The sequence below is a fragment of the Engystomops pustulosus genome, chromosome 6, assembly GCF_040894005.1.
Source record: "Engystomops pustulosus chromosome 6, aEngPut4.maternal, whole genome shotgun sequence".
NCBI lineage: Eukaryota > Metazoa > Chordata > Amphibia > Anura > Leptodactylidae > Engystomops > Engystomops pustulosus.
The window spans coordinates 36,248,112-36,274,703 of NC_092416.1; the positions used below are offsets into that span (position 1 = coordinate 36,248,112).

The following is a 26,592-nucleotide window of genomic DNA, read 5'->3' on the forward strand; positions in this document are numbered from 1 at the left end:
TACTTTTTTTTAGAACTACCTGTATGTCCAGCTCGGTAGTTCACAGAACCATCAGCCTCATGTTTTGAAAGAAGAGATTTTTATCTTTAATATGACACCAGCAGATTATTTTAGGTGCTATAGAACAAACGATAGGGGCTTCTGAATTGACCCTCCCCCTGCAAACACTAAACTCGACTCATGTGAAAACGGGTGAGATTTCACATAAAATAGGAATTCTAGAAAGGACATTTCCTACCTACCTAAGGGGGCTGGTAGTGTAATAGGGTAAACCTGGTTATATTTGAAAAGAAATGTAGAATAACACTCTCATCCTCTTGTGCTTACAGATGGGACACCCCGTATCATTTCGTCATTCAGCGAAAAAGTAATGAACCCAGGGGAGCCCTTTTCTCTTATGTGCTCCGCCAAAGGTGCTCCTCCCCCAACCATAAGCTGGACCCTGGACGATGAACCCATCCAACGCGATTCAGGTCACCGCTCCAATCAATATACGGCATCAGATGGCAGCACCATAAGTTACATGAACGTGAGCAGTCCACAGATCCTGGATGGGGGTGTATACAGATGTTCTGCGCGCAACTCTGTGGGGACTGCAGAATACCAAGCTCGAATAAACGTAAGAGGTGCCTGTCCTACTTCTACATATCAGAATAGGGTCTATAAAGTCTCCTTGGGCCCCCTCTGTCTTCTGGCTTCTCTTTCGCTCTACTTTTCCCCAAATATGCTATCTCTTTTATCTTGTTCTTGGGGCTCATGCACATGGCAGACGCTTGCATGGAGATGTGTGGAAATGCTATGCCTCCTTACTAATATGTTCCTTAAATGTATGGGACAATGTATGTCCATGAGAGACATCCGTGGGAAAATTCACTCCCTCGATCTGTGATCCCTATTACAGTGCCGGTATGTCCATGAGCCCTAAAGCTGTCAATCCCATATCTTCTCTTCACCTTTTTTCATATCACATCCATATCCAACATCCATATCCCCTATTTCCAAAGTGAACAAAAAACATGGGGTAAAGCATCATCCACAAATGGATGGCCACTCCAGGCTGGACCCTTCTAAAAAGCAGATTGGCAATCAAGAACATTTTGTGGAAGTCTCTTTAATAGATTAATAGATTCACTTTTGACCTGAGCTACTATGTAGGGTAAAAATTTATCCACAAATCTGCACATTGCGCAGCAAGTTCAAGTTTTCACTCTTAGCAATATCGGCCAATGCCATGAGATTGATAAGGAAAATCGATGGCAGAAGCTTGAAAAGTTTCTATATGAGTCATAAAGTTTAGTCAGAAGTGGGGATAGGTTGACTGTTCAGCATATATGTGGGGAGGGGGCTTTTGGTTAGTGCATAGACCACCATTCATAGTTGGTAGACCGCCATTCATAGTGGGTAGACCGCCATTCATAGTGGGTAGACCGCCATTCATAGTGGGTAGACCGCCATTTATAGTGTGTAGACCGCCATTCGTAGTGTGTAGACCGCCATTCGTAGTGGGTAGACCGCCATTCGTAGTGTGTAGACCGCCATTCGTAGTGGGTAGACCGCCATTCGTAGTGGGTAGACCGCCTTTCGTAGTGGGTAGACCGCCATTCATAGAGGGTAGACCGCCATTCATAGTGGGTAGACCGACATTTATAGTATGAGACTGGCATTCATAGTGGGTAGACCGCCATTTATAGTATGAGACCGCCATTTATAGTGGGTAGACCACCATTCATAGCCTTACCTCTTAACGTTAGCTATACTCTACAATGTATGGGCACCTGTATTCTAAGTAGTATTCACAATATGTATACAGTATTCAGACGACATACTACTTAGCATTTGTTATCAACGCTATAAATCCAGCGCTGTAATCTCCAAGCAATTATCTGCCTTAGATTTTATCCGTTTTTAAAAGGCTGAGTGTAAGAGAGCCGGGGCTGTAGCTTTCCTGGGAGTTGGGTCGGAGTGATGGATGGTGCCGCTGTATTGCCTGTGAGGATGTCAGATTTTAATATTTCTCCATATTTTATATGTAAATGAATACAATAGTTTTGTGGTGCATAGATCATATAAATCTGATAATTAGGGGTAGACACTGTGGCCTGTATTAGTCACATACTGAAGTTGTCATCAGTCACCGACTGCCATTATAAGAATAGGCAAAGAGCCCATACAGTGGTCTGCCCCTCCCCCCATCACCATTCATACCTTTATAGTCTTTTAATATTGCTGCATTCAATGTGTTTTTTTGGCAAGGTGTGGATGAGATATGGTCACGTTCACTATCTTGCTAACACACATGTACAGTAAGTGGGTTTAGCCACCAATAAGTCTGTAGTAGGTCAATCATTGCATGTGCCCCAGTCAAACCTTTTAGTAAACTCTGTCATATACTTCATTAGGTTTTTTCTGCTTCTTTCTCCTGCAGAGAGCAGTGTATTTGAAAGCATTCAAAGCTTTGTCAAACTAAAGCAGATAAGAAGACTAATGATTAACTCTTTCCATACCTAGAGAATATTTTTTTGATGATGTCTCTATCTCTAGACCAGTGATGGCAAACCTTTTAGAAGCAGGGTGCCCAAACTACATCCAAATACCCACATATTTTTCGCAAAGTGCCAATACGACAATTTAAACAGTAACTTATTACTCCCTGGTTATTATTGCAGCTTCCTTCTAGGGTCCTGGGCTGCCTGGGACTGCAAGAGGCCTTGAGTCCTTCTGGCGAACTCTGCTGTGGGGTGATGGCACAAGTGCCCATAGAGAGGGCTCTGAGTGCCACCTCTGGCACCCGTGCCATAGGTTCGCCACCACTGTTCTAGACTATCCAGAATCTACCTGTAACCTGAGATTGACTTAACCCGTGGTGGCATACCTGTGAAATTTTGCACTTTTCCCTTGTAAAGTTATATGTATGGAGGAGCCCCACTACCCCATTCCTTTGAATGAATGGAGTAGCAAGTCCAGCACGCATCAGAATTTGGGGCTGGATCTCTGCATTTGGACCGCTGATCATCAAGTTTTACCTTATTTTGGGAACCTGGGTCAGCTTCTTAAAGAGTAACCATCATTTTAGATGATTTTTGTTATTGTGTTTTTTTTTTTTTTTTACAAACTAAGCAGAATTTGTTACTGAAGTATATTAGAAAAATGTTCCCCACAGCACCCCACACACAATTTTAAAACTTATCTTAAATAACGGTTACACTTTCAAGTTGCATTCATGTATCAAAACCATTTAGCCTTAAAACTGTTTTTAAATTCTGTAACAACCAATCAGAGTCCAGCTTTTATTTCTTAAGCAGCTTTGGAAATTTTAAAAGTCAGGCCCATTAGCGGGGACTCTCTCCATTATAATAGTACTTTATACAAGTGGTGGAAAAGAACAAAACTTTATCACTTCCACCACCAATGACATGTTGACCACAACCTCACTGGGTTCATCCGTGTAAAGTAAACAATGGGGCTCATTTACTAAGGGTCCGCGGAGCGCATTTTCGTCGGGTTTCCCAACGATTTCCGGGTTGTGCCACATTTAACAGGGGATTTTGACGCACACGATCGGATTTTGGCGCATCGGCACCGGTTTTCATGTGACACAAATCGGGGGGCGGGCCGTCGAACGATCCGAAAGATTCGGACAACACGCGGGATTTAACATCGGAAATTGTGTCGCAAACATGCACTTACAAGCACCGGGAACAAGAAGGTGAACTTCGGCGGACCTGAGCGTGGAAGCGTCACATGCAGGAACTCGGGTGTGCAAGCTACGTGAATCGCGCCGGACTTCATCTTCGTCGGACCGTCCGGATCGGGGACCGCGACAGGATCGGGTAAGTAAATTTGCCCCAATTAGTTGACATCTCCTTGTTGGAGTAAGAAGAACATAGGCCGGGGATTAGAGCAGAATCCTTGTGTCATGGAGTCAAGATCCCTTTAAGAAACCTAAAAAAAACAGCCATGTTGTAGAAAACTACAATATATAGGGCACACATTTCCATTTAATTTTTGCTCGATCACAGCCTTGAGAAACACAAGTACCCCTATTATCTGACCAGTGTACACTAGGACCAATATTAGCGAGCCGCCAGCTTATAATCAGGCCGCCGTGTGATTTATGGCGCCGCTCATTCACATCCTATTTTCATTAGTGTACATAAATCTGAAGTACACTTACCATCATAAATATCCCATTGTTTACCAAGCGCCTGCCCACAGCGCCCACATCAGCATTCTCCAGTGCCAGGCAATGCTTATGCATAATTTCCCTACAAATTGATCATCTCCTCTGCCTATCTAGGCGATGAATGGGTTAACACTAGCCTACGCAGGAGCCTGGCCGCAGTCCTATTTCCGCCTGGGTGCATAACCCATTTCTCAGTGACCCCTTATAATTACCCACCCGGTTCCCTTTAAGATGTCGGTATCCGGTTGCCATAGAGTTAATTAACTATTATGCGGCAGCGGATAGATTTATGCATGAATTCTGCTGTGCATTGTTCCGTTTTTAGGAAAATCTAGGTAATCATTTTATTAGTCTCCTTTACTGGAGGAGATTATGTAGAAATCCGTATGGCGCCCTACGCGCCTCAGGTACACTGACTAGTTTTTGGCAGATATTCTCCTCCCTTGCAGGGAAACACTAAATTAACAAAAAAAACACGGACACCATAAATCCTACAGTTTTGCAGGGAGAAAGCTGAATATTTTGACAAAATCTGCTTCATTGGCCGTTTGTTGTGCAAATTTGCAGATGCTTTGAAATGGCGCCAAGCAGAAGCAAGGTTTTTGATAAATATCCCTCGCCGCTTGATGCCTCGGACGGGCGGTGGGATCCCGCCAGCTCTGTGCCCGCTGGTTCTGTTAGGTGGTCCCAAAAAGCGGATAGATGAAGACTGGTATTAAAATAATGCATTATTGCTACCCAGGAATCTTTGCTGGTCGATCATTCACAGATACAGCGTTCATATCTGACATTATTGAGACGTATGGCGTCCAACCTGCCATGTGCACATAATGGACTACGCCAAAATAGCAAGGTTACGGTTTCTACCGGAGTATTTTAAGTGTTGGACGTCGCTTAGAACAGGCATATATGTTTCCACTAAAAAGAAATATTGTACGGTGCAGCATTATCAGCAGCGACATAACTATGGCTATGAGGTAGATATCAATCACCTAAGAGAAGTAAGGTAGATAGTACATGATAGGGGCTTTAAGCGGTTAAATAATATTGAAGTTAGAAGACTTATGTCCATAAGGTTGTGACAGGTGTAACAGATAACGGATAAACCAAATTCCATATTATAACATAAAAATCAATGTTATTTTTGCAATTTTTGAAGCTCTCTGCTGTTCCTGCTGTGATCAGCGCCTGAGCTCCGCTATTCTACAGATTCACGGGGGGAGATTTATCAGTGCTTGTCCTCTAGATTTTTGGCATACAAGCCCAGAAATAATCACAATTACTTGTTCAATTATTTACCCCTTATGTCACCTCTAGGCCAAGTGGGTGGCAGGAATAGTTGGTTGCTAGAACAGCTCTGCTCAAAGACTTCTGATAAATCTCCCCCAGTGGCTTTATGACAGCCCATCGACACAATGGGGTATATTTATTTTATAGTGCGCCAGATTATTGGAGACAGGCACATGGTCTTCAATAATCTGGCACACACTGTGTGTGCCACTTGCTTTTAAAATGTGTGGACTTTAATGTGTGCACTTTAATGGGCATGCGCCACAATCATGTCGGACTTTTGACATAAATATGGCACCTGGTGTGAATTGGGACCGCAACGCCCTGCCTTTATGTGCCGAATTTAGCGTTGTGGCAGACACAGTGCAGCCATGACACAAAACTGGCGCAAACACTTCATGAATACAGATGCAAACAGTTTGCAGCTGTATTTATGTGCAAACTACGGCACAAAACTGGCACAGCCTGTTTAATAAATGTGCCCTAGTATATGGCAAGTACTGTTGCATCCAGAAGCTAGCAGATTATAGCTTATCCCCAACAACTAGATCTATTCTTAGGACATGGTTATTTATTAGCTTTTCATATTATACTTAAAGGGGATGTGTAGGATGGAAATAAAAAAAGACATAACATCTGTCTTCCAACAACACTGCCACATCTTATATTGCAACTTAAAGGACATCTACCACCAGGATGAAGGATTGTAAAGCAAGCACACTGATATACTGGTGTGTACCCCCTCTACCAGGATCTGCTCTTCTTTTAGCTATTCATGCCCTTGTTTTGATGATAAAAGATGTAGAAAATTATGCAAATTAGCTCATTTGCATATTCAACAACAAATAATAGAGACGCACCATCAATAAATGCCTGCTAAAATGTCTAGGTTCATATATAAGGCACACCGGATTATAAGGCGCACCTGATTATAAGGATGAATGACCAGCAGGTGGCCGACCTGTGCACAGTTCAAGGCTGCTGTTGTCTCTAAGTATGGTTCATATATAAGGCGCACCGGATTATAAGGATGAATGACCAGCAGGTGGCCGACCTGTGCACAGTACAAGGCAGCTGTTGTCTCTAAGTATGGTTCATATATAAGGCGCACCGGATTATAAGGCGCACCAGATTATAAGGATGAATGACCAGCAGGTGGCAGACCTGTGCACAGTTCAAGGCAGCTGTTGTCTGTAAGTATGGTTCATATATAAGGCGCACTGTACTATAAGGCGCACCTCTGATTTCTGAGAAAATCGGTACTAAGGAGAAAATACGGTACTAAGGAGCTAAAATAAAAGAGCAGATCCTGTAGAGGGGGTACACACCAGTATGTCAGTGTGCTTGGTTTACAGTCCTTCATCCTGGTGGTAGATTTCCTTTAATACCCCTGTAAATACGCCTTTAAGCACCAAGGTCTCCTTGGTGTTCTTACATTGTACCAGTTTTATTGTATTTTATCTATGTTTTCGTGTGGGTATATACATAGGGCACGTTCTTGTGTATGCAGCCGGTGCCATAGTGCTGAGTTATATATATATAGCGTCCAGCAGAGCAGAGGACAAGTTTATGGATTAGGCACAATCAAAGCCCGAGCAGGTACAGTAGGGAGCTTATACAACTCAATGGAAGCCCTATTACCGCTCAGGACAATTCAGAGCAGTAATATGACTGGAGCGAATGAGCCCTGGTCCTGAAGGTCACGCTACAATACAGTAAATTAGTCGTTCTACAGTACAGAATACTTCCAGGCTGAAGTCGTTGGAAACCATTGTTTCGGTTTCCTAGAAATGTGTGAAATCCCTTTAATCTGAGTCAGTATAGAGAAGACATAGAATTTCACCTCTTACAATGGACATCTTACACTCATGGCTACGGAGCAGAATAGTACATATCTCTATTGTACTGTTAATAATAGAAACTTCACTTATTTAGAAATCTTTCACATTATAGAAGAACATGAATCTGATTTCTCCTATTTATATCTAATCAGCGCTTTATATGGCTTGCGAATAGGGGTCTATTCCCCCTTCTTCCCCAGAAATAGCGCCTCTCTTGTCTACAGGCTGTGTTATGTATTGCAGCTGAGACTTGACATGCAGATAAGATACAAGAGGGGCATGTTTTCATAGACCCTTTTTCTAATATCAGTCAATCCTTCTAAAGGAAATCTAACATACAGAGACACTTACTGATAGATCCAGGCACTGTGACTATGGTAATCTTCTTATATGTGTCATCCATGGCCTCCTGCCTTCTAAAAGCATCTTTTAAAATGATGCTTATGCTGGGAGGTGTTACCAGAGCTCCTCTGTCATGTAGCTTCAAAGGCTGTTACACTGTGCAGGAGCACTTTCCCCTCCCACTGTGTGCTGAAAATTCCTCTGCTGCAGTGGGATGCCATCAGGCAGAGGGAGGGGGAAGTGCTGAGGGACAATAGGAGTAGGAGAAGATAGCCCAACAATCTGTGAAGCTGCAACCCAGAGGGGCTCTGGTAACACCCCACAGAGCCCTTCAGGCTCATTAGCAAAATTTTAAAAGTAGATTTTATGAGGAAGGAGGCCATGGATAAGAACTATAAGAACAGAGTGAAGGAGCCTGGAATATGAGTAAGTGACCCTGTTTTATCATGGTGGATTTTGATGGTAGATTTTCTTTAAAGGGATTGTCTGAGATCAGTAAAAGGGTCTGTAGATTTGATACAATGCCCCTCTTGTCTCTTATCTGTACCTGAGTCTGATCTGCAATACCTGCCCTGACCCATAGACAAGAGAGGTGCTGTTTCTGTGGGAAGAGGGGGGAATTAGATCCCTATTCACAACCCATTTGAAGCACTAATCAGATCAGATTCCTGTTCTTCTATAATGCTAAACATTTCTAAATATCCATCAGCTTTAGTCTCCCGCTGTAATCCTTCATTTGTGTGCAATCTCTTTCATTTCTCTCCATCATCTAATCCCTTGGTTATCCTCCATATCCCATATTCTCCTCTTTGACTCTCTATTTTTCTGACTCGTATCACAATGAGTCTCTCACTGCTCCTCGGGGGTGTGTCCTTTTCTTATTCCCTTATCTTGAACTTTTTTTCTCCACCCCTAACTCTCTTGTATCTCCCTGATTTGTGTCCACCTAATGTACGTTGTCTGCACCTCACTTCAGGACCGCCTAGTATCCGTCCTATGAAGAATCTGACAGCAGTGGCTGGAAGGGATAGCTTCATTCATTGCCGGGTAATTGGCTACCCCTACTACTTCATCAGCTGGTACAAGGATTCTCTGCTGCTACCAGATAACCACAGGCAGGTGGTCTTCGAGAACGGGACCCTGATGCTGAGCGACGTACAGAAGGGAATGGATGAAGGCGAATACCTGTGCAGCGTCCTCATACAACCCCAGCTCTCCATCAGCCAGAGCGTCCACATCACCGTGAAAGGTCAGAGGGCAAATGGGAAACACGGAGACGGACCAAGACATAATGAACAGTCCTGACAGTGACTTACGACGCAGCGACTTTAAGACGGACCTTTGACACGAGCTCTCAATTCCAATATTGTAGCCTTTTGTTCCTCTATCCATATATATTTATCACCGGGATACCTTCTCTAAAAACTGGATCTAATAACAGGAAATTATTATTCTGTATGCAAACTATACTTACTTAAAGGGGATGTCCAGAATTACCAATTTATAGGTTGCTGTGTTCAGAAAACAGTGCCACATTTGATTGCAGGCCTTGTTTGGTATTGCAATTCAACTCGATTCATTGGAAATAATATTAAAAAATTCCCTGTTATGGTTACTGATTTGATATTCAGTCTTACAGGCAAGGCTTTATGGGTAAAATATGCAGATTAGCTCTTCTGTAGAGGGAGCTATTGTGCCGGACACTACCTGACCCATAAAAGACTATTTGACAAACTCAACCCCAATCTGATTCTTGTTAATAACGATTCAGCCTTACCTTACTATGTCTACGCTTGGGAAAGTTGGGTGACAGGCGATAATTTAGGTCCTTATGTATTTTTGTGCAGGGATACGGTTTCTTGTCTGTTGTTACTGTAAATCTATAAAACACTAAATCAATGGACTACTTGGAATGAAACCAGAGCATAACGACTTGCTTGATGTAGCAGTGCTGGGTTTGTCATGTAGCACCTTGACAAGATGTTATTTGCAGTCATAGGTACCTAAAAGAGAACTAACCAACATTTCCTCTACCTTTTCATATTCTTCTTATATACATTGCTTCTTAGTCACAAAATCTAGGAAAATCAAAGACTTAAAACCACAGCTGCTGGTTTGTTACAATGTATCAGTGAGCAAAACAAAGCAGCAACATACACCCAGGGACACTTCCTCATAGATCCAGGCACTGTGACTAAGTAATCTTCTTATATGTGTTTCCAGAGCCCCTCTGTGCGGCAGATTCACAGGCTGTTACACTATTCAAGAGCACTTTCCACTGTGTGAAATTATAGCAGCCAGAGGAAGGGGGTAGTCCTGAGGGAGCAGGGGGAGACAATGTAACAGCCTGTGAAGCTGCAGTACAGAGGGGCTCTGGTAACACCCAAGACGCCCTTCAGGTTCATTAACATAATTTTTAAGGTTGATTTTTATATGTGTTCCCAGAGCCGCCAGTGCGGCAGATTCACAGGCTGTTACACTATGCAAGAGAACTTTCCCCTGTGCGAAATTATAGCAGCCAGAGAAAGGGAGTAGTGCTGAGGCAGGGGGAGATGGTGTAACAGCCTGTGATGGCCTTCAAACTCATTAGCATAAATTTTAAGATTGATTTTTAGAAGGAAGGAGGCTGTGGATAACAAATTTAAGAAGATTACCATAGTCATGGTGCCTGGATCTATGGGTAGTGTCCCTGGATTATCATCCTGGATTTCAATGATAGTTTTCCCTTAACAACTTCTGATACACTGAAACATACCCTCAGCTATGTGAACAGAACTATGGGTAGGATGAGGACAAGTAACGGAAATCTATTCAGATGTTTGATAACATTTAATTATTGAGTAATTAGTTTTGATAAAATGAAACATATCACATTGGGCTTATTCACCTCTGTTATATCGGAACACTTAAAGGGCAAGCGCGCACAGCGTTAATGCGACACATTATGTACGAGCATTTACATACACCATGACCGCAATATCCATTTGTCCAGTTCATAATTAACCACTCGTATGCCATGCACTTTCTATAACGCAGCATCTGCGCCCTGTAGCCCCCCTCGCCGCTGCCTCCTCCTCACCCCTGATCTGTTTCTCTGACAAGCCCCAGCACAGGGACCTGCTGTGTAAACACAGCGTATTAATGCCCTGCCCTTTACCCCCAGCCCCTTGCTCGCTGTTTTCCGTAGTGTTTGTTGGCTTTTAAAAAAATAATGCGTCCGTCGTGGTCTCCCAGATCTGCCGGAGACTTAAAAGCTTCTCCAGCGCATCAATTATTCAGGAGCACCCGGGGAGAGATCTTTCCTAATGAATAGAGCGGCGTGTGAGAGCGAGACTGAGATTGTGCGCAGCTTCACCGGGTGACTCTGCACTGGCGCTGTGGCTATGGACTTCACCGATTTTTTTGGGGGGTAACTCCAGGCATATATAACATAGTATGTACATTATCACACCCCTACAGAGCAGCCTAATTTCTATCGCCATGTCCTTGCAGAGATTTTTATCGAACCTATGAAAGTTCTTACTGTCAGGCTGCCAACAAGTTAAGTTGGCCCCTGGAGTAGCTAACCAACTCCTCAGGTCGGATTCACACGTTGCGTTTTGGTTGCGTTTTGATATGCAATCCAAGGGCTACGCCTAAGAACACAAGTTGGGGTACCATTGCGTCTCCTTCATGTTTGCTAAAATCAATGGCGTTTTGCCCTTTTGAGGGCACATTTACTACTCCTATCTGATATGTATTCAGCATAAACTTGTCAAATTGGATGTTTCCTTCCAAAAACAGCGCCGCATCTCTGCATGTCATGTGTCTGGTACTACTGTCCTATGCGCTTCTATGGAGCTTAAAGGGGTTGTACCAAGTCCAAGTGATATTGTTATTCCTTATGCACAGAAAAGAGGATAACAATGTGAAAAAATCCTGGACAATCCCTTTAATGCTCAGACTGAATGCTAAATTTTATGAATCTATAGACACTTTTTATCACTTTGCTCCAGCTACTGATTGGCTTACTTTAGTCTAAGGGTGCTGTCACCAGTACCCCTAGGGCTGTATTTACAAACGCAATGCTACCAGCGCAACTTAAAGGTTTTTGCCAAAGTTACTGTTCAGTTTGCTGTTTTAAACTACACCCTCCTTGCTAAGCCACACCCTTTTCCACTAAACCACACCTCTATCATGAAGCCATACTCTTTGTTGCTAAACCACACCTTTACCAAGAAGACATACCCTTTTCTGATAAACCACGCCTCTACCAAGAAGCCACACCCTTTCCTGCTAAACCACAACTCCACCAAGTAGCCACACCCTTTCCTGCTAAACCACACCTCTACCAAGAAACCACACCCTTTTCTGCTAAACCACACCTCTACCAAGAAGCCACACCCTTTCCTGCTGAACCACAATTCTACCAAGTAGCCACACCCTTTCCTGCTAAACCACACCTCTACCTAGAAACCACACCCTTTTCTGCTAAACCACACCTCTTCCAAGAAACCACACCCTTTTCTGCTAAAACACACCTCTACCAAGAAGCCACACCCTTTCCTGCTAAACCACACCTCTAACAAGAAACCACACCCTTTCCTGCTAAACCACACCTCTACCAAGAAACCACACCCTTTTCTGCTAAACCACACCTCTACCAAGAAGCCACACTCTTTCCTGCTAAACCACAACTCCACCAAGTAGCCACACCCTTTTCTGCTAAACCACACCTTTACCAAGAAGACACACCCTTTTCTGATAAACCACGCCTCTACCAAGAAGCCACACCTTTTCCTGCTGAACCACAACTCTACCTAGTAGCCACACCCTTTCCTGCTAAACCACACCTCTACCAAGAAGCCACACCCTTTTCTGCTAAACCACACCTCTACCAAGAAGTCACACCCTTTCCTGCTAAACCACAACTCCACCAAGTAGCCACACCCTTTCCTGCTAAACCATACCTCTACCAAGAAGCCACACCCTTTTCTGCTAAACCACACCTCTACCAAGAAGCCACACCCTTTCCTGCTAAACCACATCTCTACCAAGGAGCCACACCCTTTCCTGCTAAACCACAACTCTACCAAGGAGCCACACCCTTTCCTGCTAAACCACACCTCTACCAAGGAGCCACACCCTTTCTTGCTCAACCACACCTCTACCAAGAAGCCACACCCTTGGCATTTTCCACCAATTAAAGGATAATAATTACTGCAATTAGTGTCATTTAAGCATAGGAGGAATAACAGAGGGACAGCACAACACAGAGTTCCAAGACAATTGTTATCAGAAAGATTGCATTTACTGAAACAGGGAAAAAAAGATTGTACACACACTGGTGTTTTTTATTTTTTGTTTAAGTGTTTTTTATGTGTATTTCTATGTCTGTATCTCGCAGTGCCCCCACTTATCCAGCCCTTTGAGTTCCCCCCTGCCTCCATCGGACAACTACTCTATATCCCATGTGTGGTTTCCTCCGGAGATATGCCAATCCGTATCACATGGCGCAAGGATGGGCAGGTGATCGTCTCGGGCTCTGGAATCACCATTGAGACCAAGGAATTCATGAGCTCCCTGCAGATCTCCAGTGTGTCCCTCAAGCACAACGGCAATTACACCTGTATAGCCAGTAATGACGCCGCCACCGTGAGCCGGGAGAGACAACTCATAGTGCGAGGTAAGGGAGTGCCGAAGAGATACCCCTACCCTACAGCTACTCCCCCATACACAGGATGCACATGCATGCTCGGCACGGTGCATATATATGAAGAGTAGGTCTGATGATGGCTTGTTTCCAACTTTGATTGGTAGCACAAAAGCTGGTAGATATGTCTGACTCTCTTTAAAGGGAACCTGTCACAAAATTTTACCCCAGCCACATCAGGTAGGGTATAAAAAGTCCTTTCTAGAAATCCCGCCTCCTTACATATAAAAATCTCCTCCAAAGTCATGTGAAAATTAGCAGCGAAATTAGTCAAGTTAGAGGCTGCAGAGGCAGAATCACAGAATCTTTGATCTTCAGTTCTATGAACCTAGAAACCTTTTATAGATAAGAATCTTGTCTTTCAGATCATATCAGGCTTGTGGTTCTGTGATCTACAGAAACAGAGATACAAGCAAGAATTAGATCTTTATCTGCAGCTCACATTCCAAACTATGTCTATAACTGGCTGGATCTCTGATTCTTTACATCACATAAGTACAAGTCTGATGTTCTTATCTTTAAAATGACACCAAGACCATATTTCTAGATGCTGTAGAACAGAGGATAGAGGCATCGAAAGTGACACTGGCCCAGCAGCCTCTAAAAGTGACTCATCTCAGGAAAAAGGAACTCTTCTCAGCACATTTTCACATGACTTTGGAGGAGATTTTCAATAGGTAAACGGGTAATGTTTCACATAAAAGAGAGAATTCTAGACGTTTCTAGAAAAGACCGGTAGTTCAGTGGGGTAAAATCTGGTCACAGGTTCCCTTTAAGGAATGATGTAGTTCCATAACACAATTATAACGCCCCTTTAATGCAGGGACAGCAAGAACAGCCCTATAGGAATGATATGGACCCTTGGCTTTTAATGGCAATGTCGTTTTGACTGCTTACTTCTGAGTGACAGCTTCTCGAGGGTTAATGGGCCCTGTGGATTTAACGAGTTTTTAATGCGCTGTGTTAATGTAAGCATGAATATGTAATGAGCTTGTGATTCAGTGCTGCATGTTGATATAATCATGAATATATAATGAGAGGAGACTCGTACTGATAAATATTCATTGCTCTGTGTTGCCTGGGATATATATCGCCGGGCAGATATGGGGAAGGTATTACAGGGCGCACAGCGGTATGTGAGGTGGAGGCTTATTGTGTGAGGTATGTGTATTACCAATGTATGGGAGGTGCAATGCTCTGCGTACGTTACGTGTGAGATGCTATAATTGAAATGCAGAGCTGCTCCGATGGCTCTGCACGGTCATGGAGGCTAGCTTTATAATACACTAATGGGCTGGGGTACAATACAGAGTGCAAACTAATTAATGTGGCTCTAAAAATATAATACAGTGCTCTGCGAGTATTTAAGCACCATGTGCTGTGCTCTTTGTAGTTTCAAGTTGCAGCGCTCTGTGTGTCTCTGTGCCCAAGGTGCAGTGCTCTGTGTGTCTTTGAGTACAAGATGCAGTGCTGTATGTGTCTTTGAGTACAAGGTGCAGTGCTCTGTGTGTCTTTAAGCACCGTGTGCAATGCTCTGTGTGTCTTTGAGAACCATGTACAATTCTCTGTGTCTTTGACTACAAGGTACAGTGCTCTGTGTGTCTTTGAGCACCATGTGCAATGCTCAGTGTGTCTTCTTTGAGCACCATGTGCAATGCTCAGTGTGTATTCTTTGAGCACCATGTGCAATGCTCAGTGTGTATTCTTTGAGCACCATGTGCAATGCTCAGTGTTTCTTCTTTGAGCACCATGTGCAATGCTCTGTGTGTCTTTGATTACAAGGTGCAGTGCTCTGTGTGTCTTTGAGCACCATGCACAATGCTCAGTGTGTCTTTGAGCACCATGTTCAGTGCTCTGTGTGTCTTTGATTACAATGTGCAGTGCTCTGTGTGTCTTTGATTACAATGTGCAGTGCTCTGTGTGTCTCTGAGCACCATGTGCAGTGCTCTGTGTGTCTTTGAGTACAAGGTGCAGTGCTCTGTGTGTCTTTCAGCACAGTGTGTGGTAGACACCATGGGGCACATTTACTTACCCGGCCCATTCGCGATCCAGCGGCGCGTTCTCTGCACAGGATTCGGGTCCGGCTGGGATTTAAGATGGTAGTTCCTCCGCCGTCCACCAGGTGGCGCTGCAGCGCCGAAAATAATCTTAACGCCCCGGAATGCACCATCCCTTAGAAGGTGAAGGTGAGTGCTCCCCAAGCGACACATTTTCGGTTTTTAAATGCGGCGGTTTTTCCGAATACGTCGGGTTTTCGTTCGGCCACGCCCCCCCGATTTCTGTCGCGCGCATGCCGGCCCCGATGCGCCACAATCCGATCGCGTGCGCCAAAAACCCGGGGCAATTCATGTACAAGCGGCGCAAATCGGAAATATTCGGGTAACACGTAGTGATTTCACAGACGCCGCTCTGCATTATGATCCCCCTCATGATGACAAGCATCATGGACACCCTGTTGTCAGGTTATAATCTGCAGTGACATGGAGGGTAATCTTTTCTCTCTTGTCACAGTGCCCCCCAGATTTGTTGTTCAGCCGAATAACCAAGATGGAATTTACGGTAAAGCCGGGGTCCTGAATTGTTCCGTCGATGGATATCCTCCTCCGAAGGTGGTCTGGAAACATGCCAAAGGTAAGGCGGTGGTCCTGTTACATGTATACATGGCAGCACCTGGCATAAGGCTCTCCCTGTGCAGTTGTGCCCTGGCACATAGACATCAGGCGGATGCGGCATCTTCCCCCATCATGTGACTGCGACACTATGGGCGCCAGCTCTGCCTCTGTCACACATCATTAAGTCTGCAGCAGTAGCACAAGTGTCGCCTTCTCCTTCATATTCATCACATGTCTGCTCTTTTATCTCAATCTAGGAAGCGGGAACCCCCAGCAATACCACCCTGTGCCCCTCACTGGCCGCATCCAGATCCTGCCCAACAGCTCCTTACTGATACGTCACGTGCTGGAGGAGGACATCGGCTATTACCTCTGCCAGGCCAGCAATGGAGTGGGCACCGATATCAGCAAGTCAATGTTTCTTACTGTAAAAAGTAAGTTTCAAGAAAATTGTAAAAACAAAATGTACAAGAATATAACTACTATAATACTGCCCCCTATGTACAAGAATATAACTACTATAATACTGCCCCCTATGTACAGGAATATAACTACTATAATACTGCCCCCTATGTACAAGAATATAACTACTATAATACTGCCCCCTATGTACAAGAATATAACTACTATAATACTGCCCCCTATGTACAAGAATATAACTACTATAATACTGCCCCCTATGTACAAGAATATAACTGCTATAATACTCCCCCTATGTACAAGAATATAACTACTATAATACTGCCCTCTATGTACAAGAATATAACTACTATAATACTGCCCCCTATGTACAAGAATATAACTACTATAATACTGCCCCCTATGTACAGGAATATAACTACTATAATACTGCCCCCTTATGTACAGGAATATAACTACTATACTACTGCCCCTATGTACAGGAATATAACTACTATAATACTGCCCCCTATGTACAAGAATATAACTACTATAATACTGCCCCCTATGTACAAGAATATAACTACTATAATACTGCCCCCTATGTACAGGAATATAACTACTATAATACTCCCCCCTATGTACAAGAATATAACTACTATAATACTGCCCCCTATGTACAGAAATATAACTACTATAATACTGCCCCCTATGTACAGGAATATAACTACTATAATACTGCCCCCTATGTACAGGAATATAACTACTATAATACTGCCCCCTATGTACAAGAATATAACTACTATAATACTGCCCCCTATGTACAAGAATATAACTACTATAATACTGCCCTCTATGTACAAGAATATAACTACTATAATACTGCCCCCTATGTACAGGAATATAACTACTATAATACTGCCCCCTATGTACAGGAATATAACTACTATAATACTGCCCCCTATGTACAAGAATATAACTACTATAATACTGCCCCCTATGTACAAGAATATAACTACTATAATACTGCCCCCTATGTACAAGAATATAACTACTATAATACTCCCCCTATGTACAAAAATATAACTACTATAATACTGCCCTCTATGTACAAGAATATAACTACTATAATACTGCCCCCTATGTACAAGAATATAACTACTATAATACTGCCCCCTATGTACAGGAATATAACTACTATAATACTGCCCCCTATGTACAGGAATATAACTACTATTATACTGCCCCCTATGTACAAGAATATAACTACTATAATACTGCCCCCTATGTACAGGAATATAACTACTATAATACTGCCCCCTATGTACAAGACTATAACTACTATAATACTGCCCCTATGTACAGGAATATAACTACTATAATACTGCCCCCTATGTACAAGAATATAACTACTATAATACTGCCCCCTGTGTACAAGAATATATCTACTATAATACTGCCCCTATGTACCAGAATGTATCTACCATAATACTGCCCCTATGTACAAGACTATAACTACTATAAAACTGCCCCCTATGTACAGGAATATAACTACTATAATACTGCCCCCTATGTACAAGAATATAACTACTATAATACTGCCCCTATGTACAGGAATATAACTAATATAATACTACCCCCTATGTACAAGAATATAACTACTATAATACTGCCCCCTGTGTACAAGAATATATCTACTATAATACTGCCCCTATGTACAAGAATGTATCTACCATAATACTGCCCCTATGTACAAGACTATAACTACTATAATACTGCCCCCTATGTACAGGAATATAACTACTATAATACTGCCCCCTATGTACAAGAATATAACTACTATAATACTGCCCCTATGTACAGGAATATAACTACTATAATACTACCCCCTATGTACAAGAATATAACTACTATAATACTGCCCCCTATGTACAAGAATATAATTACTATTATACTGCCCCCTATGTACAAGAATATATCTACCATAATACTGCCCCCTATGTACAAGAATATAACTACTATAATACTCCCCCCTATGTACAAGAATATAACTACTATAATACTGCCCCCTATGTACAGGAATATAACTACTATAATACTGCCCCCTATGTACAGGAATATAACTACTATAATACTGCCCCCTATGTACAAGAATATAACTACTATAATACTGCCCCCTATGTACAAGAATATAATTACTATAATACTGCCCCCTATGTACAAGAATATAACTACTATAATACTGCCCCCTATGTACAGGAATATAACTACTATAATACTGCCCCCTATGTACAAGAATATAACTACTATAATACTGCCCCCTATGTACAAGAATATATCTACTATAATACTGCCCCCTATGTACAAGAATATAACTACTATAATACTGCCCCCTATGTACAGGAATATAACTACTATAATACTGCCCCCTATGTGCAAGAATATAACTACTATAATACTGCCCCCTATGTACAGGAATATAACTACTATAATACCGCCCCCTATGTACAAGAATATATCTACCATAATACTGCCCCCTATGTACAAGGATATAACTACTATAATACTGCCCCTTATGTACAGGAATATATCTACCATAATACTGCCCCTATGTACAAGAATGTATCTACCATAATACTGCCCCTATGTACAAGAATGTATCTACCAAAATACTGCCCCCTATGTACAAGAATATATCTACTATAATACTGCTCCCTATGTACAAGAATATAACTAGTATAATACTGCCTCCTATGTACAGGAATATAACTACTATAATACTGCCCCCTATGTACAAGAATATATCTACTATAATACTGCCCCCTATGTACAAGAATATAACTACTATAATACTGTCCCCTATGTACAGGAATATAACTACTATAATACTGCCCCCTATGTACAAGAATGTATCTACCATAATACTGCCCCCTATGTACAAGAATGTATCTACCATAATACTGCCCCCTATGTACAGGAATATAATTACTATAATACTGCCCCCTATGTACAAGAATATAACTACTATAATACTGCCCCCTATGTACAAGAATATAACTACTATAATACTGCCCCCTATGTACAAGAATATAACTACTATAATACTGCCCCTATGTACAAGAATGTATCTACCATAATACTGCCCCCTATGTACAGGAATATAATTGCTATAATACTACCCCCTATGTACAAGAATATAACTACTATAATACTGCCCCTATGTACAGGAATATAACTACTATAATACTGCCCCCTATGTACAAGAATATAATTACTATCATACTGCCCCCTATGTACAAGAATATAACTACTATAATACTGCCCCCTATGTACAAGAATATAACTACTATAATACTGCCCCCTATGTACAAGAATATAACTACTATAATACTGCCCCCTATGTACAGGAATATAACTACTATAATACTGCCCCCTATGTACAGGAATATAACTACTATAATACTGCCCCTATATACAAGAATATAACTACTATAATACTGCCCCCTATGTACAAGAATATAACTACTATAATACTGCCCCCTGTGTACAAGAATATATCTACTATAATACTGCCCCCTATGTACAGGAATATAACTACTATAATACTGCCCCCTATGTACAGGAATATAACTACTATAATACTGCCCCCTATGTACAAGAATATAACTACTATAATACTGCCCCCTATGTACAAGAATATAACTACTATAATACTGCCCCTATGTACAGGAATATAACTACTATAATACTGCCCCCTATGTACAAGAATATAACTACTATAATACTGCCCCCTGTGTACAAGAATATATCTACTATAATACTGCCCCTATGTACCAGAATGTATCTACCATAATACTGCCCCTATGTACAAGACTATAACTACTATAAAACTGCCCCCTATGTACAGGAATATAACTACTATAATACTGCCCCCTATGTACAAGAATATAACTACTATAATACTGCCCCTATGTACAGGAATATAACTAATATAATACTACCCCCTATGTACAAGAATATAACTACTATAATACTGCCCCCTGTGTACAAGAATATATCTACTATAATACTGCCCCTATGTACAAGAATGTATCTACCATAATACTGCCCCTATGTACAAGACTATAACTACTATAATACTGCCCCCTATGTACAGGAATATAACTACTATAATACTGCCCCCTATGTACAAGAATATAACTACTATAATACTGCCCCTATGTACAGGAATATAACTACTATAATACTACCCCCTATGTACAAGAATATAACTACTATAATACTGCCCCCTATGTACAAGAATATAATTACTATTATACTGCCCCCTATGTACAAGAATATATCTACCATAATACTGCCCCCTATGTACAAGAATATAACTACTATAATACTCCCCCCTATGTACAAGAATATAACTACTATAATACTGCCCCCTATGTACAGGAATATAACTACTATAATACTGCCCCCTATGTACAGGAATATAACTACTATAATACTGCCCCCTATGTACAAGAATATAACTACTATAATACTGCCCCCTATGTACAAGAATATAATTACTATAATACTGCCCCCTATGTACAAGAATATAACTACTATAATACTGCCCCCTATGTACAGGAATATAACTACTATAATACTGCCCCCTATGTACAAGAATATAACTACTATAATACTGCCCCCTATGTACAAGAATATATCTACTATAATACTGCCCCCTATGTACAAGAATATAACTACTATAATACTGCCCCCTATGTACAGGAATATAACTACTATAATACTGCCCCCTATGTGCAAGAATATAACTACTATAATACTGCCCCCTATGTACAGGAATATAACTACTATAATACCGCCCCCTATGTACAAGAATATATCTACCATAATACTGCCCCCTATGTACAAGGATATAACTACTATAATACTGCCCCTTATGTACAGGAATATATCTACCATAATACTGCCCCTATGTACAAGAATGTATCTACCATAATACTGCCCCTATGTACAAGAATGTATCTACCATAATACTGCCCCCTATGTACAAGAATATATCTACTATAATACTGCTCCCTATGTACAAGAATATAACTAGTATAATACTGCCTCCTATGTACAGGAATATAACTACTATAATACTGCCCCCTATGTACAAGAATATATCTACTATAATACTGCCCCCTATGTACAAGAATATAACTACTATAATACTGTCCCCTATGTACAGGAATATAACTACTATAATACTGCCCCCTATGTACAAGAATGTATCTACCATAATACTGCCCCCTATGTACAAGAATGTATCTACCATAATACTGCCCCCTATGTACAGGAATATAATTACTATAATACTGCCCCCTATGTACAAGAATATAACTACTATAATACTGCCCCCTATGTACAAGAATATAACTACTATAATACTGCCCCCTATGTACAAGAATATAACTACTATAATACTGCCCCTATGTACAAGAATGTATCTACCATAATACTGCCCCCTATGTACAAGAATATAACTACTATAACACTGCCTCCTATGTACAAGAATATAACTACTATAATACTGCCCCCTATGTACAAGAATATAACTACTATAATACTGCCCCCTATGTACAGGAATATAACTACTATAATACTCCCCCCTATGTACAAGAATATAACTACTATAATACTGCCTCCTATGTACAGGAATATAATTGCTATAATACTACCCCCTATGTACAAGAATATAACTACTATAATACTGCCCCTATGTACAGGAATATAACTACTATAATACTGCCCCCTATGTACAAGAATATAATTACTATCATACTGCCCCCTATGTACAAGAATATAACTACTATAATACTGCCCCCTATGTACAAGAATATAACTACTATAATACTGCCCCCTATGTACAAGAATATAACTACTATAATACTGCCCCCTATGTACAGGAATATAACTACTATAATACTGCCCCCTATGTACAGGAATATAACTACTATAATACTGCCCCTATATACAAGAATATAACTACTATAATACTGCCCCCTATGTACAAGAATATAACTACTATAATACTGCCCCCTGTGTACAAGAATATATCTACTATAATACTGCCCCTATGTACAAGACTATGACTACTATAATACTGCCCCCTATGTACAAGAATATAACTACTATAATACTGCCCCCTATGTACAAGAATATAACTACTATAATACTGCCCCCTATGTACAGGAATATAACTACTATAATACTGCCCCTATATACAATAATATAAGTACTATAATACTGCCCCCTATGTACAAGAATATAACTACTATAATACTGCCCCCTATGTACAAGACTATAACTACTATAATACTGCTCCCTATGTACAAGAATATAACTACTATAATACAGCCCCCTATGTACAGGAATATAACTACTATAATACTGCCCCCTATGTACAGGAATATAACTACTATAATACTGCCCCTATATACAAGAATATAACTACTATAATACTGCCCCCTATGTACAATAATATAAGTACTATAATACTGCCCCCTATGTACAAGAATATAACTACTATAATACTGCCCCCTATGTACAAGACTATAACTACTATAATACTGCTCCCTATGTACAAGAATATAACTACTATAATACTGCCCCCTATGTACAGGAATATATCTACCATAATACTGCCCCCTATGTACAAGAATATAACTACTATAATACTACACGTCATATACAGGACCTACAACAGCGCTCCCCTTGTGGAAGGATATTAATACTATGGCAATACTACTGCCCCCCTGTATGATACAGTCATATTTATTATTCCATTGCCCTCACTGCCAGTTATGTGGGTTCTGTGCGGATTACATAGTCAGCACCATGTTGCAGTGTAATCTGCGCTGCTATTGTCATAAGAGCATAAGAAGGTTACACTGTTCATTTATGGGATATCGATGAGGTATTAGTCCTGACACTGTAGCAGATCAATAGGAAGTGCTATATTTGGAGATTAAAGGAGGGGGGTAGATTAACCAGATTAAAGGAGGGTAATTAATTAACCAGAGTTTAGGACGTACAATGTCATGTATTATTGCAGTGTATGTGACCTCAGGGAAATATTTCTCATATAATGCAAATTGATGTACTGAACATCATTGTTTTTTTTACATTATTTACATGCTTTTCAGAACATAAATTAAAATCAGGATGACCATTTAGCCTCCTGGTCAATTGAGAAGCTTTTATCAAAGAGAACATTATATCAATGTCCTATCTGCAGGCAGCATGTTATAGAGCAGGAGGAGTTGAGCAGATTGTACATAGTGTTCTATCCACAGGCTGCATGTAATAAAGCAGATAGGACACTATGTACAATCTGCTCAGCTCATCCTGCTCTATAACATGCTGCCTGCAGATAGGACACTATGTACAATCTGCTCAGCTCATCCTGCTCTATAACATGTTGACTGCAGATAGGACACTATGTACAATCTGCTCATCTCATCCTGCTCTATAACATGTTGACTGCAGATAGGACACTATGTACAATCTGCTCAGCTCATCCTGCTCTATAACATGTTGACTGCAGATAGGACACTATGTACAATCTGCTCAGCTCCTCCTGCTCTATAACCTGCTGCCTGCAGATAGGGCACTATGTACAATCTGCTCAGCTCCTCCTGCTCTATAACATGCTGCTTGCAGATAGGACACTATGTACAATCTGCTCAGCTCCTCCTGCTCCATAACCTGCTGCCTGCAGATAGGGCACTATGTACAATCTGCTCAGCTCCTCCTGCTCTATAACATGCTACCTGCTGATAGGACACTATGTACAATCTGCTCAGCTCCTCCTGCTCTACAACATGCAGCCTGAAGATAGGACACTATGTACAATCTGCTCAGCTCCTCCTTCTCTACAACATGCAGCCTGAAGATAGGACACTATGGACAATCTGCTTAGCTACTCCTGCTCTATAACATTCTGACAGCAGATAGGACACAATCTGCTCAGCTCCTCCTACACTATAAAATGCTGCCTGCAGATAGGACACTATGGACAATCTGCTTAACTACTCCTACTCCATAACATTCTGCCTGCAGATAGGACACTATGTAATATCTGCTCATTTACTCCTGCTCTATAACATGCTGCCTGCAGATAGGACACTATGGACAATTTGCTCAGCTCCTCCTGCTCTATAACATGCTGCCTGCAGATCGGACACTATGGACAATCTGCACAGTTACTCCTGCTCTATAACATTCTGCCTGCAGATGGGATACTATGTGCAATCTGCTTAGCTCCCCCTGCTCTATAACATGCTGCCTGCAGATAGGACACTATGGACAATCTGCTCAGCTCCTCCTGCTCTATAACATGCTGCCTGCAGATAGGACACTATGGACAATCTGCTCAGCTCCTCCTGCTTTATAACATGCTGCCTGCAGATCGGACACTATGGACAATCTGCTCAGCTCCTCCTGCTTTATAACATGCTGCCTGCAGATCGGACACTATGGACAATCTGCTCAGCTCCTCCTGCTTTATAACATGCTGCCTGCAGATCGGACACTATAAACAATCTGCTCAGCTCCTCCTGCTCTATAACATGCTGCCTGCAGATCGGACACTATGGACAATCTGCTTAGTTTCTCCTGCTCTATAACATGCTGCCTGCAGATAGGACACTATGGACAATCTGCTTAGTTTCTCCTGCTCTATAACAAGCTTCCTGCAGGTCATACTGCATTTTCAATGTGACTAATTCCCTTTAAATGTGAACCTAGATCAGGGTTTCTTACTGGTGCGCTCCACTGGCTGTGAATTAGAAGGGGGAGAGCTGCAGCTTTTAGGGAGTATTTATATTTTAGCCATTAATATTCTTTCCAGGTCAGACTTTCCAGGTCAGCAATGTAAGACAATATAAAATATACATCACATATCCCAGCGGTAACGCTGCTAATATACATGTCCCCACTAGTTACTATACACAGGCTGCAGCAAGTCAAGGCACAAAGTTCATTATGGCAATTGCATTGCATTGAATATTTTCGGAAAAATTGATGTTTTGGGATTTTCTGCTGCTTAGCTGAATTTGTCCTGTATCGGAAAGAGGCTAAATGCAACATGAGATGCCATTATTAAGATCATGTATGTTATTGAAGGGGGAGGGGGAGTTTCTTACATTTTTCTCAGTTGCTATAGAATATTATTGGGAGAGATGCCTGGATTTCTGCCGAATGTTGGGTTGTGATCATGACATCATCACTGAATGGAGCGCCAGTGCTATGAGTGACTGCTGGAGCTGCACAAGATCACTATCCATATTTACCATAGAAGTCAATAGAGTCCAAATTACACATGCGACCCTGTCCCCGATTCTGCTAATTAATGACATCCCCATTAAGGGAAATCTACCATCAGAATCCATCGTGATAAACCAAGGACACTGAGTCATAGATCCAGACACCATGACTGTGGTAATCATCTTATATTTGGTATCCGTGGCTTTGTTCCTTCTAAAATCAACGTAAAAAATTATGCTAATGATCCAAATGTGCTTTGGGGGCGTTACCTACCAGAGCTCCTCTGTGCTGCAGTTTCACGGACTGTTACACTGTTTCACCCCCTTCTCCCTCAGCCCAGCTGAAGGGGGAAACTGTTCCTGCACAGTGTAATAGCCTTTGAAGTTACAGCACTGATGGGCTCTGGTAACCCCCTCATAGCACTTCTGGCTCATTAGAATAATTTTAAAAGTTAATTTTATGAGTAAGTGTCCCTGGTTTATCATGATCGATTTTGATGGAGTTACCCAATGACCAACATACAGTATATCAAATCTCCAAAGGGTCAGATTTCTGGGACCCCCTATCCTTAGGCCCCATTCAAACTGCCGTTGTGGGGATGTATATACGGCCACAATCTTGCGGCCATATATACGTCACCATAGATGGCTATTGGCACCCTGCGGAGGTACGGTGCCACACACATAATGGTGTGAATGTGTCCTTATAGTAATAGAATAGGAATTGATGGTAACGCCGCCGGCTGCTTCATCCACTGCTGCAACTCAGATGCATGGAAAACGGAAGGCTCTGGATCATGGGGATTCAATAGATGGATTGGCTCCATATAATGTCACTTATTATTGGATTTCTGCCAGCTTTTTTTTTTATAGCTGCGCCATGTGCCCCTTATTTACCATGTGTTGGCGCCACAAATTAGCT

General features: G+C 41.6%; 1 protein-coding gene across 5 annotated transcripts in view; it reads left to right on the forward strand.

The window, feature by feature from the left end:
• DSCAML1 (DS cell adhesion molecule like 1) overlaps window positions 1–26,592 on the forward strand; it is a 161,246-nt gene that overhangs the window by 113,469 nt on the left and 21,185 nt on the right. For 4 of the 5 annotated variants that reach the window (XM_072155707.1, XM_072155708.1, XM_072155709.1 and 1 more), the window contains exons 7-11: window positions 330–626; window positions 8,633–8,905; window positions 13,043–13,321; window positions 15,860–15,979; window positions 16,218–16,394. In XM_072155707.1, the coding sequence (XP_072011808.1) occupies window positions 330–626; window positions 8,633–8,905; window positions 13,043–13,321; window positions 15,860–15,979; window positions 16,218–16,394 (1,146 nt within the window). Of the gene's footprint in view, window positions 1–329; window positions 627–8,632; window positions 8,906–13,042; window positions 13,322–15,859; window positions 15,980–16,217; window positions 16,395–26,592 lie in introns of those variants that run through there. The other variant, XM_072155711.1, reaches the window with a different exon arrangement.